The following is a 17,395-nucleotide window of genomic DNA, read 5'->3' on the forward strand; positions in this document are numbered from 1 at the left end:
CTTCTTTACCATATATATAGATATCTACATATATCCCTGTTACCCTTGATAGCCTACTCCTTGCCTTTCCTAGAGCAAAAACATCTTCAAAGATATCCCAAATGATCTTATCTACTCCAATGGCTCCTCCCAAATTTTTTTAGTTCCAGTCCAAATCTCTTTAATTAAATACAGGCCTAGGTCTTCACCTTCTTAATGAGCATCTTTAGCTTGACAACTCAAAAGTACATACCTAAAAGTCAAAATGTTTGGAACAACTTCCTCATCTTTCTGTTTAATCTGGCCCTTCCTCTAAAGTTACCATTCCAGAAAGTGGAACCACAATCTTCCCAATGTTCAAAACCAGAAATCATGTTAGCTCTTAACTTTATACTTTGTCCCCACGTCTGCACTCCTGTTTCCTAAACATCTTCTCCTATTCATCCCTTTTACCTCCTGCCCCAACATATCACAATGTTTTTACTGTTTTCTAAATTCCTAGTTTTAGTCCCACTTTCTTCAAACTATCATTCAGGAGGCTGATGCCTCTAAGGTCATGAACTGACCTATTCCTATTAGAACTGAGCTATTGCTACTACCTAGGAGTAGAGAGAACCTTTGATCTAGCTTTCTGAACATCAAACTAGCCACAAAGATAGCTCCTTGGGGTTAGTGAGCAATTTCCAATTTGTTCATGAAAATGATCGGATCAATGTCCCACTAGCTCTGTGGCTGAATCAAATTCCCATATAAATTAACTAGAAACAGTCTAGAAGGTTGGCTGTGTTTCTTTGTAGAAATGTTATTTGCTGATGGGCAGCATTGTACTTGTATGCTCTATTTTTGCAATGTTCAGCCCCATAATCTGTATTACCCTAGCTTTGGGAGTCAATGGTTTTCAAGTAGTCAAGCTGTTACTGAAACCACTGGTTATTTTATTCCCTTAGCCCTTAAAATTTGCAATTCATGTCCTACAGAGCCTACCTGCCTCTTTTCTCTGGCCATACTAAGAATTGTAAGCCACTTTCATAATTTAGGCTCCCTGGCTGGAACTTTCTTCTTCAACATTCATAAATGAGCACATTTAGAAATTTTTTTTAAAAGCTTTTTATTGAGAAGAAAACAAAATCAGAGAAGCTCTGGAGGATCCCATGTACTAGAAGCAGTGCTCTTCCTGGAGCTGTTTTCAGAGTTCTTTCTTGCCCTTTGTTGCTTTACTATAGATTGCAGGACCCCAGAGTGTTCCTCCCTCTGGGAACTGATCTGCTCCCTGTCCCCACCCAGTCTAGGGTGCTAACAGCTTCCTGCTCTTGCTCAGCCCTGAGGTGTTTTGTTATCACCTGATTGGCTTCAAAGCCTTTCCTGTCCCTCCTGTAACGAATTCCTTCCCTTAAACACAAGTAGAGTTGTTTCTGATTACTCTGTTGAACTGAGATGTCAGACATTTCCTGATCTCTACCCCTCCTCATCTTAGGCCACCACAACGCCTTTCAGGGTTCCCTTCCTCTGGGTTGTTGGTTTGACTTTGGTGAACCCACAGAATCTATGATGCTGTTACTGTTGGTATTGTGGTTTTCTTCTCAGCTCCACCCTACAATCAGTTCTTGAGGACAGCAACAAAATCCTTTTAATCTTCCTATCTCAAATCTCCTTCTCCTTGCTTGGTATACATTAGGTGCTCGTGATTTGAAAATATACAATTTGTTCAGCCTTAAACATTTTTGATACAATATGCTAGATACATATGAGAATTTAAGGCAAGATCCAGACTAGAATGACACACATTTAAATGAAAACTAAGATACACTCTGAATTTTTTCGATCCATGGAAGAATGAGAGGGGGGTGACACTTCAGTAGTTGAGCTTCACTCGCATCTTAGGGATTTGGCATGTTGTTTTTCAGTCTATTGGATCACAATCCATTTATTAGTGGAACAGTCACTTTCTATTTCTGTGAAGCAATTTCATCAATAAAGGTATTAATTACCTTCAGCAAATGCTTCAGAACAATAAGGCATTGTCATTTTTCCTGCTAGTGGCTGGGCAGGGAAAATCAAAAGGAAATACCTCAGAATTCTAAGAAACTTATAGAAATTTGAGGACAAAGTAATATTCCCTTCTATATCAGGGCTCCTGGAGGAAAAAAATCTTGAGCTCTCTGAGAGACTTAATTTTAATATTCAATATAATGCAAAACAATCCTTCATCACATTCTACAAAATGATTTGCAAAATTAAAATATATTAGCATAATTTACAGATTAAGGAAAAGAGCTGTGAAAGATAACTTATATTTATTATATTTATTGAGTCTGGATTACTAATTAGAGTACCTGAAAGTCTGGTCACTGAGCTCATTACTCATTCTCCAAACCCTTCTACTATGCGACCCTTTTAAATTAGGGGAACAATTTTTTTTCTATCTGGACTATATTATTGTGTACATCTCGAATTCAAAATACCATAAAATCTTAACCACAAAGGCTTGACATCAAGTAATCACAGCAATCTTTAATGTAGCAATATTTTTACCACAAGAAAACCAGAAAACAGACTTCCAATTGTCCCCTTAAGATTATAGTGCAATGTGTGAAAAAAATTCACTCTCCTTAATCATAACAGCATATTCATATTATAGAATTTGCCTAGAGTTAACTTCCTGCTCTGGTGTGAATCATGGTAGTGACTGACTTGGCAAGGTATGGCCCATGTGTCATGTGAAATACTGCAGGTGCCAGTTGAACAAAGTCACCATTGTCTTTCTATAATGAAGTCAGTTTAAACAGCTAAGTGTCCAAAAGTGAATCCCAGTGTGCCTGGTGACCAGGAGGTCAATTATTGCATGGTGTTAGACAGTTGGGATTGTATTACTACTGACCAGGGTGCTTTAGTTTTTGTTTTTAATAATGTAATGCTAGTCTATTAGAATAAAGGGGACATATTACAGCAAACATTGAATCAGACATTGCAACACAATGACAGATCTAAATTGCCAAAGTTTATACAGGATCAACAAAACAACACTGACCCTGAGTCATACAGTGTATTTTATATACATTTTCCAGCAAGTTGCAGACTCTCACTTTAGAAGAATTTTGCTTGAAACAAGTGGCTGAGTCAAACTTCTTTATTTTTGTTATGCTGAGATTCTACCCCTTGTAATGATTACTATAGCTCTCAATGTCTGTGGGGAGAGGAGTAAAATGGTGAATCCTTTAAATTTTTTCAAACAAGCTCCAGAAAATTTATTTCACTTCAAATAAGATTTGTGGAAATTTACTTGCATTTTCACATTTATATCTTCTTGTTATTCTTCAAAGATATTTTCTCCTAATATGAATATTCTATTATTTTTCAAACTCTTCATATGATAATAAAACAGCATTTTATCTAAAATAAAAAAGCTAAGGCCAGGGATTTAGCTCAATGGTTTCATCACTTGCTGTGCAAACGCAAGGACCCAAGTTCGATCCCCGGTACCAAAATAAATAAATAAATAAATAATTTTTAAAAATAAAAATAAAAAACTGAGCTAATGAGATCCTGATGAAAAAACCATCAACATATTAAATTATTAAAGACATAAATGTCTACTGAAGTTTCACATATTTTGCTAATCTTTACAAATTAACTCGCCATTTCTTTTTTTTTTTTATTCCTACACACAATATTTTCCATCTTTATTTTTATTTTATGATATCATCATTTCTTTTTGAAGTCTTCTTCCTTTAATGAATACAGATTTGTTTAGGGCAAATCTATTTTAAATTGACAAACATGCAGTTAAATATTATAGAAATAGTGTTTATTCAGCAGTATACTTCAAAAGATTTTTTAAAGTATTCTCTCAACATATGTGTAAAGAAGTACAATTTTTGTTGCTGTTGTTGGTGCTGCTGCTGCTGTAAAATCAGAGAAACTCCAGCACTTAACATTTCTTGGCATTAACTCCTGTGGCTACCTAACAAGCAACAAAAAGTTACTTTTAAAATGCTAAAACTATTTAAAATTTGAATTGTCTATATGAATTGTCTATCCTTCTAAAAGGATACTAGATATATATTTTCCTACTTGACATATTTCAATGAATCTGGCTAGATGATTGATTAAAAATTAACTTTTTAAAACTTAACTTGATAGTTACAGATGTTTTCATCTTTGGAAGCCATTATACGTTCATTTTCCTTTCAGCATTAATTATCCATAATGACCTCCACTTATCACATACTCCGGAGAAAACTATATTTGTTTACATTTTCCAATGCTTTTTAAAGTAAAAATAGTTTTCATTATTAACAGTAATGGAAAGATTTTAATTATTAAAATCCCATTATTTCCGAAGATTTTTCTCTGGCTACTTCAAATAGAAAATTCTAATGTGAATAAAACTGCTCTGTAAATTCCCTGAATAATAGCTTAATTACTTATAAACTCTGGAAACAATTAGTTTATCATCCTTTGAAGTGACTAAGGCAACTTGCCAGGCTGAGAGCAAAACGCTTGTCACTTTTTCATGTAATGAGCTTAGTTCCTTTTTGTTATTTTTGCTTATTTTGAAAAGGAAACTCAGTGGAGTACGCTTTAATGTTCAAAAGATTAAAAGTTGAATCATTTCACTTCCTAGATGGCCTCTGCAATACCACTTAATGCAAGACCGAAATAAATATTGAAGGCTCTGAAGATTATAATTTACGTGCTTATGGAAATCATTGGAAGAGATAACTCTGGTTCGAAGATAAAGTTGTGCTTGAATGACAACACTATTGTAAAAGACTGAGGGGGACTGTCCTCGCCTTCAGCCTAGTAACTTCATCCCTCGCGCAAACCCCCAAATCACTTGATTTCTCGCCTCTCCTGTCTTCCCTTTGCAGCTGCTCACCGCTCTCTCTCCTTACCTCCCCGCCCCCAACTTCTACTAGGTCTCCATCTCCCCAACACACACACACACACACGCACACGTACACACACGCACACACGCCTCCTTCCACCTCACCCCGGCCCGCCCCTCCCATGTCCTTGGTGCCTCTTTTTTTTCTTCGTGGTTCACTATCAGGTGTTTTCCCTCTCCTTTGGACAAACACAGATCAAAGGAAGTTCTGAATATAAGTGATTATTGTGAGCTTGAAACATGATACGTCTGGATATTACTCCCCCCCACAATGAGGAAGGAAAAATAAGAGGATCTCGCCAGAGGGTGCCGACTTCCCCGACTTCCCCAAGGCGGGCTGGGGCTGGGGCCGCGCAGCGCGCAGGTGGGGGGACCGACAGCTCCTGCCGCCGCCCGGCAACCATTCCCGCAGCCTTTGTGTCAGGTGCAGCCTCCACCTGACGCCACCCGGCTCCCTTCTGACTTTGGTGGACAAGGTCCAAGGTCGTCTTTAATTCCATCACCTGACCCCAGCGGTGTTTAGCCGGCTCACGGGGACAGAAACTGAGGGCCAAGCTAGGGAGGCCGTTCCCAAGCATCTGGGATGCTGCCCCTGGAGAGTCCATACCAGACCCGGGCAGGCAAACTTTGGGGCCTTTTCCGTATATTTCAAAATGAAATTAACATACTTCTCACACTGCTCTCCTCCTGTAAGTCATAATTATAACTCACCCTTCCCTTTGTCGGCTGGAATCCCCCCTAAGCAGCCCCCAGCAAGTGAGCCTACTTTGGGGACGTGTTCTGCATTTTGCATCGCCCCCTATGCCTCCCTAGACCTATACGTCAAGGAGTAAGGAGTTGAGACATGACATATTAATGTTTTATCAGGGGACGCTCCTTCTCCCACTGAAAGGGGAGGAGAGGGTGGCCGAAAAGGAGCGGGAAGCATCACTCCGTAGCTCCTGAGGAAATTCATATTCCTTGTATGTTCCTCCCTCACCTGAAATAAATCCTGCAGGCCTACCCACGCAAACCCAGCAGCACTTATTTATTTGCATGTCATGCTTATAATATGGTGGAAAGCAAGACAGATCTTCTTCGGGGAGGGGAGGAGACGAGGTTCACCTTTCAGGATTGCTCTCTTAAATAAAAAAGAATTGACCGGCGGGGCGCCTAAGAATTTATCTTGAGTTTGTGGTCATTATCTCTATTATATAGCCCCAGCAATAAATAAATCGGGTAGTTACTACCCAACAATAAAACTGTAGTGTATGGGACACCTTACTATTACTTTCTTAATAATCTGCCGTTTCTTTCCCTTTAAATCTTCCCGGTCTTGTCTTCTCACCCTTCAACAAGGATCTATCTTCGCCCCTTGAGGTACCACACCGCTCGGATCGTTTTTATATTTTGTGAACACAATAAGTTTTCCTGTCTAGACTTTCTGTTTTTCCTCCTATTTCTAGGCTGCCTAATTTGCTTCAAGACAAAGGGTCGGTCTGGATCAAATGTCTTTTTCTTTCCCCTCTCTCCGTTTGAACCGCTTCGTGCGTCCACGTTAATGAAGATCGCCCCTCTCCTGCAGCCACCCTGGGGGTCGCTCAGACAGAGGGAGCCTCGCGGGTTCCTGGTGACCTGGTGACCCTGCGGGGAGGGAGGGGTGGAGAGCGCCTGGGCGCACCCCCAACCTCGGGCGTGGATGCGCCCCAGGGCGCGCTCGGAGTCGCAGGCCCGAGCTGGAGGAATCTGCCTAGGGTGCTTCTACCTCGCAGGGCCCTCATTGGGTTCACTGTGCCTGAGCAAGTGCATTTCCGGGGATTGCATCCGTCCGATTTCTGGGGGGTCCCATTCCTCCCACTGTTCCCCTCTCGCCCTCCACCCGGGCACAGCGCGCCACCCGCGGACACGAGCACGAGCTGCCTGCACCCGCCCGCGAATCCGTCCTAGTTCAACTGCGGGCTCCGCTGCGTCTGTGGGCGTGAAAACCCCACGGAGGGGGCTCTGCCCCCGGGAGCGGCGGGAGGGGCGCTCCTTGCCTTTCCCTCCGCTCTCACACCTGGGCTCGCCTCCTTCGAGTCTCGGTCTGGCGCGGGCTGGATCCCAGCCGAGCCCAGGGCCCTCAGCTCGCGGGGAGAAGGAGCCCCCGACGTCCGGCCGGCGCCTGCCTGGCACCGCGCACTGGCTCGTCCACGCCAGCGCGGAGTGACGCGCGCCAAAGCGTCCCATCCGCCCCGCGAGGTGGGGGTGCCAGTCGGAGGGTGCGGGGAGAAAGGGGCAAAGGGGCAGTGGTAAGGCGGGGAGAGGGAAAAAAACCTGCGTCTCTCCCCCGTCCCTCTTTACGTGGCTGCCCCAGAAATTAAGAACAGCAAGCCCCCAACAGGCTAGTTTTTTTGTGACTTAGATCACGGGTGGCACTCGGTACCAAACCTGAGAGACAGCGAAAGGGAGGGAGAGAGAGACTGGTGCTGGGTGGTGAGGGGACTGTGAACTTCTCACCTTTCTTTATCTCAGTAACAATACGTCCTTTAAAAAAATCTTCTGCCCCGAGTGTGTGTGTGTGTGTGTGTGTGTGTGTGTGTGTGTGTGTCCTTCTTAATTGCGTTTTGCTGGGATGGTCTTTTACAACTCAAAAACAAGCGGCTGGAAAAATATTCACGTTTGGGACAGACAACATTTTTTATTCATATCTTTGACATTTAAAAGAGCAGAATTAATTTGTCTTGTCTACTTTAGCATTGAGAGAAAGTTTCAGTAATCTACCCAGGGGGAAAGGGAGAGAAAAAGGAAAAAAAAAAAGGGAAGCAAAAAAGGGAAAGGAAAGCTAGGCTTGGTTTTCCTTATTTCAGATTTGTAATCAATCATTGAAATAGGAGGCAGCAAAATTGTAAAGATTCGATAGATTAAAATGCAAATGAAAGGTAGAAAAAGAAACATTAACATGGCGATCAAAGATTTAATAACCGTAAATCAAGTTTTTTTTTCCTGTTGCAGCTGCAGTGTGTGTGTTTATGTTTTAATCATGTTCGTTCCATAAATAAATAATTTCTGAAACGAGACTAATTTTTCATTATTTTAACCGTGGGCTATAACACTAAATATTAAAAATAGAAAATGTACATAATGCCAGATCCCCAAGCAAACAAGAGAAAGTCTGTGTCGATTGGTTAAAAATCAAGAGATTTCATTTATGTGTTTTAAAAATCAAAGTATTATGCTAAAAAAAAATCTATTTCAACTGACAATGCCCACAGTTTTATTCTCCTTTTAATATTTTAGGTTAACAACAAGATACCATTTATATCAAATATATGCGTGGCTGCATATCCATTTCACTTTGAGCATTTTTAAAGAATGAAAACGCCAGCATATTTAAATAATACAAAGCATACATCATTTCAAGGTGTTTTGACAGAATTTCTGGAAAATAATACCTTTTGGAAGAATTCACCTTCTATTTAAAATTCATCTGATGATTTAACAAAGTTAAAAACTTTTTTTAAGCTTCATTATTAAACTTCTTTTTCCAAATGGAAATAGTTTAGCCTTTGTTTTGTTAACATTTGATGCAAGGTTTTATGTCAAAGTGTCAAATTACTACAGTGAACTTTATTTTTATTTAAGTACTTATTTTCTAACTATGGTGAAGGTTTTTCATTTTGATCTTTTATCTAAGTATTAATCTATATGGTTAATTGAGAAATGCCTAGAACGTTTAAGATAAAACACCTGGACTTAGTCTTTTCTTTCTGTTCATTTCTCTTTTTCTCTCCCCTCCTTTCTTTTCTTTTTTGGTAGTCTTATTAACATAAGAGAAATTCATTTTCAACAGATTGGAAACTTTTCTTTTTGGCAATACAGCTTTGCAATGTTTAAAGTTTGTTCTTTGCTAATTCTGTCTTTGAAAGAGTCATTCACCCTAATTTACTGAAATGATGAATTAGAATTGTCTCAATTTCTACTCTTTCTACAAATTAAAATAACTAAATCCAGAATACATGTTTCTTTTCTAAAAACCTTTAAATTAAATGTGAGTTAAGTTGATATCCATTCTTCCTTATGCCAACCAAACAATCAGGTTTCCGTTGTGACAGTCCAATAATGCATTTAGCTTAAAAATTACACTTGGACTTTTCTCCTTGGTATTTTTTCATTTACTTCAGTGCAACAAGATGACTTGATTTTCATGGGATTACATGAACTCCATTCAGTGTTACTGGGACATTACTGCTCAACTAAATACTTGCCTTAACAGACAAATGAACTTCTTTTTATTTGCTGGAGTTTGTAGATGGTTTTAGAAACAGAGTGTGCAACTGATTTAGTTATTGTTGTTGTGAGAATCGAACAGGCACAAAAGTCATTTATCTAAACCGAAGAGATAATGCCTCTGTAAAAGGGAGAAGCAAGGGCAGAATCATGGGGAATTATTTCAGTTTATAGCTCTTATTAATTAAACCGGATGTGGTTTTTATTCTGCTCCTTTAGAGCTGACCTTGTTAAAAGCTCTCAGCTACCTTTCTTCCCCTCACCTCAAATTTTTTTCCATTCATTAAGCCCCTTGCTGATAGGTGTTGCTTTTTCTGTATTATACTGCTAGTTATAGTGTAAATTCTCGTGCGTCTTCGGACAATCGGACGAGCGCACCACTTCCCTCCCCGGAACATAAAAGGGAAAAAAATGAAAAGAAGAAATGCTTTTCTCATTCAGTTTTAGCATTTTGTTTCGTTGAAATGCAAGACAGGTACTTGATTTAGCATTTAAGCAAAAGGTTACACAAACCGCGTTTTAGAAAGTGTTGGGATGTCCGACAGGGTCAGCCCCAGATCAGATCATTTTTTGAATACAGACCTAAAGATAATGAGTACTTGTTGTATTAAAGGGGACAAACAGTACTTTGGCTTCCTCTGACCCCAGAATGCACGGCTCGGTTTCATTGATCATCCTCCTTTATGAGATAATGCAATTACAAACATCAATAAGGGGCTGCAAGGGGAATCATTATGCAGTGACAGTGATAAATGACGGTGCAGAAATAGCATGCTTTTTCCCCCCTTAACAATCCAGGAGCCCAGGGGCTCCCGGGGCTGAACACAGTCGCCAAGGAAACAGATGACATCCCAAACGGCACCAAAGGAAAAAAAATGAACAGTCTTTCTTTGCCTTTCACTCTTTTCCGTCTTCCAAAGAGTTAGTTTTGGCTGTAGCAGCAGCTGCCACACAGGCATTTCGTTATTTCAGACATTAAAGACCTGAGCGGGCAGTGGAGTCTCCTCCCCTTCCATCCCCACCCCCACTAGATAACACACAAAGCTGGCTGTTCACAGTTTAGGACTACCTGAAAAAGCACTTCTCCAAATCAGATTTGGATGGGGTGGAGGGCTAGCGGGACGTGGATTTACGCCTTGTGTTTTCTCCGCTTTTGTCCGGGGGAAACTGGGTCTCCAGAACAAACTGGCGCCCGGAGGGTCTGCCAGAAAAGGGACGGGTGCGCGTGGCCCGCCTCCTTCTCCCTGCGGTGCCAGACGCAGCTCGCTGCGGGGGCGGGGTGCTGGAGGCTGTTAGGGGTGTTTGGTGCTGACCCGAGTCTCTCTCCGATGGAGTTATCAGTGGTCGCAAGAGCTCCCCTAAAAGGAAGAATCTTGTTCTTTAAAATCCTAGGTTACCCTCAGCGAGGGTCTTCAAAGGAGCCTCGCTGAGCAATTACCACACTCCCAAGTCCAGAAAGGTGGATGAGGTAGGCGGAGGCTAATAAGCTCTGGGTCACCGAGGCAGCAGCGCCGGGACCAGCGCTTGCGGGGGACTGAGCCCAGTAGAGCCACGAGGCTCTAGGTGGAGAAAGGAAACTTTTGGGGAGAAGAGAACCGAGGAAGTGCTGAGGTTCGAGGGAGGCCTAAGAAGGAAGGCTCAGAGAGGGCAGGAGAACGTGTGCGCAATTCCACCATTCAAGCAGGTCGCTCGCCCGGAGAAAGCAGTCAAGGGCTCCTGACCTCTGCCCGGCGCGCCTCGGCGTGGAGCTAGGGACCCACGCGGGTACACAAGAGGCCTCGGCGGGTAGGAGCGGCCCGGGAGAGTGGGCGAAGCAGGTGACAATATTCACTGCTTCCCCACCGACGTTGTACCGGGACTCGTTTTCCGCATGGAGATTAAGATCATTGCTCACGTACTGAACTTAATACTTTAGGGTAGAGGTGAGTGTGTCTGCTAGTGGGCAGGGGTAGGACTCGATCGATGAGAAACTGCTTTAAAACTAAATCCCTTTTCTCCAAGGCTTCAAGTCCGGGTTTCTCAGTGAGGGGCTGAGCGCGCCGGGAGGGCAGGAGGCAGTGCGCGGGAAGGCGACCCCAAGGAGCGGCCAGCTAGCACCACGGCCCTAAAAATGCCCCGACAACCCCACAGAGATCTCTAGGAAGCCATTTTTAGGGCAAAGACTCTTTAAGTCGCAAACTGTGGAGAATGATTGCTTAATATGTTGTTTGTTTTCCTTTCAGCTCCTCCCGGGGAGAGAATTTTAGGCGCAGGCGGAAAGGGGAATCCTCCCCCTTCCTGCCATCAGCCCGCATCAGGCCTGGGACCCTCGCTCCCCCTCGGCTCTCTCTCGGCCCTGGAGCTCCCAGTGTCTTATAGACTCTGCACCGACACGACCCGAGTTATACGTGTCACCAAAGAGCCAGTGGGTGCGGGGTAGCACCGGGCAGGGGAGCGAGACCAGGAAAAATGCCTGGCCAGGCATGGCGCCCCGCTGCTCAATTCCACGCCGCTCCACCCGGCTTCGAAACGACTACCTAGTAGCTCTGCAGGATCGAGTCACGTTTTGACTGCCTCCGCTCAGGCAGGGGTCCTGCCGGGATCCGAACGGCCAGGGAAAGTTTTCGGGACGTTAAAAGTCATCCAGAGCTCCGGCCTCAGACTCCCGGGCGCCGCCCACCGCCCTCGGGCTGCGGCTCCCGACCCCCGCCCTCGCGCCCCGTCTGCCTGCCAGAATCTCGGGTGCCCTGTTCCCCAAGCCCTCTAGGTCACGTTTCTAGAACCGCCTTGGCTCTGATGTGACAGAGTCCGAGAAATCTCGAGTCCACTGCAAAGCACGGCCAGCGGTGCCGAGGGAAGGGGCTGAGCCCTCCAGGAGGCGTCTCCCCAAACCTCGGAGCGGACCCCACGCTGCCCGGTCTCCAGAGATGGCACCAACTAGCCGTACTTTCAGGTGGGGCGGGGAGCACGCAGGAGGCCACAGCGGGCGTCCAGCAGCAAGCTCCCCAGGTGCTCTCTGCGCGCGGCAGGGACCTGTCCGCCTCTGCCCTGCGCCCAGGCCCGACGCCGCGCGCGGTGGGGCCAAGGGGAGCTGCGTCGCGCCTGGAGCTCCTGGCAGCGGCCCTCGGGCTTTTCTCCCTGGGCGAGGAGCCCAGCCCACCACCCGACATCCGCAACTCCTCTCCCGCCCCGGCCCTCACTCGGGGGGCGCTGCGGACAGCAAGGAGCGGGGACCGCAAAGCACGCGTGCCATGTAGGATACGTGCGTGAGAGGAGGGAGGGCTGCGACTTTGATTTTGAGAATCTTCCCACTTCCCTAGGAAGTTTGCTGGTAGGCGCCTCTGCCCCCGGTCGGAGCCTCCCACAGCCCATCCTTCCCACCCTCCTCCCCGCCTCCGCAAGCCGAGGGAGCCGGAGACTCCTCCGGGCCAGGCTGCCCGCTGGGTCCGCGCGCCCGGGCCTCCGCGCCGCGCCCCCGGCCTCCCCAGGGCTCCGCGCCGGGCGCCTCTCCCCGGGGCAAAACTCTCCGGCCCCGCTCGCTGCAAGGAGACACCGCTGCCTCCTGAGGAACTCCTAATACCATCCATACAGCTTTAATGCGTTTATAATTCGATAAGTGATTTCAATTTGAAATTGTTAGTAACTAATTTTATGGGTAATTTTTCCACATCAAATATTTAAGCATCAGATTAAAGGAGCCAGTTCCGACACAGGATAATAAGGGGGTTTCCCCCACACACACCTCCCCGCGCCTCCGCCTCTCTCCGTTTCCTACCGAGTCATTTTTCCAAATGCCCAAAAGGTGGCAGTCGAAGCCGACTTTCCTCTTTTTTCCAGGGGCTCTGCGAAGGGAGGGAGAGAGGGGGAGGGGGAGGGTAGAGAGAGAGGGGGGAGGGGCAGAAAGGGGGAAGGAGAAACTAAACGCCGCGTGGACTTTTCAAACTAATTCTTTATCACGTTTCTAATATAGTACAAGCAAGAAGCAGTGGTGAATTTCCTGGAAAAGTCCTGGCCGAAAAGAAAGCCAAAAAACGTGCTTTTGTGGCCTCAGGGTAGGAGATGTGAGAAACTCAGCACATTCGAGCTAAACCCTTAATTCTGAACAGAAGCGGGAGAGGGAGACTCAGAAAGGGGCCCACTGGCTTTTTGATATTTCTTTGTATTTCAACATTATCTACAAACGCTACACAACTAAGCAACTTGATTGTTTGAGGTCAGGGCTCTGCAAATTACATAATGGGGGCAAGGGGTAGGTCTGGGGAAAGGGTGAGGGTGGGGGGCTGGCCGTCCTGGGCGGAGGGGAGACTGGGGCGAGCAGCGGATGAATTGCAGACCGGTTGCCAAAACTTTTTTTTTCCCCTGCTGCTTCTGCGGCTGCGGCTGCCTTTGCCGCTGCCTCGCTTTGAATGTGGGTAACTAGGAAACAGCAAGCCGTCTGAGAAGACGGAATTTCCAACGTGTAAAATGTTCTTAACGGAACCATTGAGCGAGTGCAATAAGGCGTGAGGGGGAACTAATCTTCCCATTTAAATGTTTGTGGCAATTTTATCTAAATGAATTTTAATGCTAAACGAGGGTAATTCCCCATTTGTAGCGCGTTTACTTCTCTTTCCTGTGCTTCTAAAGCAGTCGAATATCATGCAATGAACAATAACAATAAAAATACTGTCGAGGCATATTATTCATTTTGAATGTGTTATAATTACAGCTGATAAAATATGATCGGGTAAAATATTTTTAATTTTTTGAAGAAATATTTAAACCTTACTGGAAAGTAGTCTAGTTCAGCCAGTGGCCACCCCCCCCCCCAAAAAATAAAAAGCAGGTACAATTGTGTGCCCTTGTTTAGAGGAGGGCGCTCTGTTTTTGCCTTTCAAGAAACATCAGAAACACTCTCCACACTTATTATTTCCCTCCTTCGGATAAGTGTCCTCAATAACCTCAGGGCTGACTCTGAAATTTGCAAGAGGAAAAGCTAAAATAGTATTAAGAGGGCATGGTGTCAGGGGGAGAAAGGATCTGGGAAGAGGAAGGCTGGGGTGGGCCACGGAAACAACAGTTTGGTTTATTTTTTATTTTTTCCTAGTTCCTGGACACTTGGTCATGATTCTTCATAGTCTCCATATTCCTTCTTCCTTCTCCCTACCTCCTCAGGAGTGAGTCCGTCTGTCTCTCTCTCTTTCCCCGCTTTGCCCTTTCTCTTCCCCGACTCCGAAAGCACCTCCTCAAAAAATAAAGACAAAATAACCAACTCACCCGCCACTACTAGGGAGGAGGGGCAAATGGACGGTTACTTTATAAAGTTTATTAATTTTAAAAGTAAATAAACGGTTGTTAACTGCTAGTAACCACCTATCAAAAGAGAATGATTCCAGTAATATGGACTATTTATGTAGTGAAAGAATTGTCTCTGGATCAAAATGAGAAATTTAAACAAGCCTATATATGGGGTGGGGGTGGGGTGGTGGCGCGCGAGCCCTGCGCGGCTGCAATAGGTTCAGCCCTCCTTTCTCTCAGCGCACCCACGTGTTTAGAAACAGGGCCCATAAACAAAAGGTGAGAGGTGCGCGCTGCTGCTCCAGCAGGTGAGCCAGTCTGTCACACAGCAAGCACCTAGTAAAGCCAGCCCGCAGCTGGTTTCTCTTTTCAAATAGAAAATAGAATTGCAGAGGGCGGTTTTATAGGGTGACATAGGCCTGAATGTCAGACTTGAGTTTTAGGCACTCTCCTCCAACGACCTGTCCTTTGTTTACAAAGCAATCACTGCTAAAAGGTTTATTTTTTAAAACGAATTTGCCTTAATTAAAATATTTGTATATTTCCCTTAGCTTTGGGAAGCACTTTTTATAGCAGCAATTTTATTTAAATAAAATTATAAGCTATTCCAGCTTAAACATGTTATTTTGTACCATTTAGCTGGCTGCCACGCAGAAATTCTGTACAGCTGTTCTGGAAAATTGGTTAGTAACCAGTTTTATCCAATGAGAACATAGAGCATATTTATAAAAATTAGATTTTGAAGTCTGGTCTCTTCAATTCACATAGTTAATTCACTAATAAACATATACTGCTCATCCTACGTTGCTTCCTCATTAAAAGGCTGAATGAGCTCTGTACTTAGGTTCATCATCATAAGCAAGAATAATATCACAGATATTAGATGAATAATTCTGTTGGATGTAATCTGAGTCCACAGTTAGTTTAGTACCTTTAGGCCTAAAATTTGCTGAAATTAGGAGTTTATTAAGTCAGTTTAAAGAAATCACTGGTTATTACTAAATAATTTACTTTGTGGTTAAAATTTCCAAGTACATATATGACTTAGGGGGCTAAAATTGATTATTATATTTACTGCATTAATCATTAAAAATTTGGGGGGCAGTAAACAAATTTTTCAAGCAGTGGAGTCAGCATGACAAAAATAATCTTGTTTTTATTTTAGATTCAGATTTCATTACTGCACTCAAACAACTACAACTGGGCTTGGCGTTATTATACAATCCAGACTGTTTCCGTCAGAAACGCTAAGACTCAGTGTGCAATGATTGTTATTAATAATTAGCTCCTTGGTTTCTTGATAGAAAAAGGCTATCAAACAAGCATTTGTTTATCCACAACAAAAAGTATAATTAGCTTATCCCACTTAGTAAATCTTGTATGCATGCCAACTCATACCAAACTGCTACTTTTACCAAAAAAAATTGCAATAATACAGTTCATTTTTCCAGTCCTTTTTGCACAAAATTTATTTACAATGTCTACATAAATGCTCCAAGGTGGGACTATGGAAAAATACACACATGACTGATGCTTTGCTCAGAAATAAAGTCAACATATTAAAAATAAATCTTCAGTCTATGTTTTTTGAGCTGCATAAAACAGGAAGTGATGTATAAGGTGGTGGTTGTTGTTGCATGGGGACAATGATGCTTGATGTGACAATTAGGCTTCTAAACACACGGCCTTTTGGTTTCCATGCCTCCTCCTACCAGTCTCCTTAAGACACTGCCTGCAACAGCTGATTAATCATTGTTGATGACTGCAGTTTTTCCCATCCTTCCCGATTTACATCTGTTCAGGCCAATTCAAATATGGTGAGTAAATGAATTAGACATGCAAATTCAAGCCCCAGGCTAGAGAGAGGGAGAGAGAGAGAGAGTGGAAAAGAGAAAGAGAGGGAGGGAGGGAGGGAGGGAGGGAGAGAGAGAATGGCTGAAATCCTAGGCAAGAAGAAAGATCTTCTGCCTGATAGTTATTTTAATGCTCTAAAAATCCTGCAAATCAGACCTTCCTGTTCCTTGCAGGATAACTGTAAGGCTTTTTAATGTAAGGAGGCTTCTGGAGGAAGTGAAGAGCTATGGAAACAACACACATAGTGTGGAAAAATTTCACATTTTTTTAAAAAAATCTATAAGAAACAACGTAATATGGATAACAGTATAATAGCATTTACAATATTTCACTCTTTGTTCTCTTAATGTCTTATATAGTTATTTAGCATGTCCCCCAAATTGACTTCAGTTGGTATTTCCTGCTTTTTAAGAGTCCCTATGAAGAATTAGGGATGCTCCTTGGTCCAAAGTAGATGCCAAGAATGGAACTCCACAGTCATTGCAGAAAAAAACATGATTTGAAATCAGTCACCATTGCAGACAATGCATATTCCCTTAAGCTACTGAGCATGGATGTCCATGACTTGTCCACTCATTGATGGATCTCCTGTATTAAGAACCGAGGGGCTTGATGCTGACATTGGCATTCCAGGGTGGGGCGGTCCTCCATGCATCATCACTGTTGGGTGGTGAGGGTGTCCAGGAATGTACGTATGCATGGGGGGCCCATGACGCAGCTGAGCAGGATGGGGGGGCATCTGGGGTTGGGTATAACTTGGCTGTCCCATACTCACACCCATTGGACCACCCCGGGCTACATAGTCCCCTGGCATACTTTGCAGCCCTGTAGAAATTCAAAAGAAAGAAACAAAAAAGAAAATATTATGAAAAAGCAATCATGTGGTTCTGGCCATGGCAATTCTATGAAAGCCAGGGAACATTGTGATTAAGGAACATGACTTTGTAAAGCATTCTTTTGATTCATATAGAAGAAAATAAAATGGGAAAAGTCATGCAGGAAACTCACATTGCCACCATTTTCCTTGTACTGTCACTGTTATCAAGTCCACCCACTGAAGTCTCATTTATTTAAGAAAATAAGGTTGTTACAGTATTTCATTCAGACTTGGTCTAAACAAGCACGTTTGGTGCCTGAAACTTTCTCGAGAACACACTGCAGTGGTCACTGAAC

The 17,395-nt window shown here is 43.7% G+C and overlaps 1 protein-coding gene across 3 annotated transcripts in view; it reads right to left on the reverse strand.

Moving 5' to 3' along the window:
* Positions 1-15,504: 15,504 nt before the first annotated feature.
* Positions 15,505-17,395, reverse strand: part of Meis1 (Meis homeobox 1) — a 136,614-nt gene continuing 134,723 nt past the window's right edge. For all 3 annotated transcript variants that reach the window (XM_004849949.4, XM_004849953.3, XM_021262531.2), the window contains one exon: positions 15,505-17,047. In XM_004849949.4, the coding sequence (XP_004850006.1) occupies positions 16,764-17,047 (284 nt within the window). In that variant the 3' untranslated portion in view covers positions 15,505-16,763. The remainder of the gene's footprint in view (positions 17,048-17,395) is intronic.

This window comes from Heterocephalus glaber, unplaced genomic scaffold (assembly GCF_053883595.1).
Source record: "Heterocephalus glaber isolate CG9 unplaced genomic scaffold, H.glaber_assembly_v1.0 deba00001457, whole genome shotgun sequence".
Taxonomy (NCBI): Eukaryota; Metazoa; Chordata; class Mammalia; order Rodentia; family Bathyergidae; genus Heterocephalus; species Heterocephalus glaber.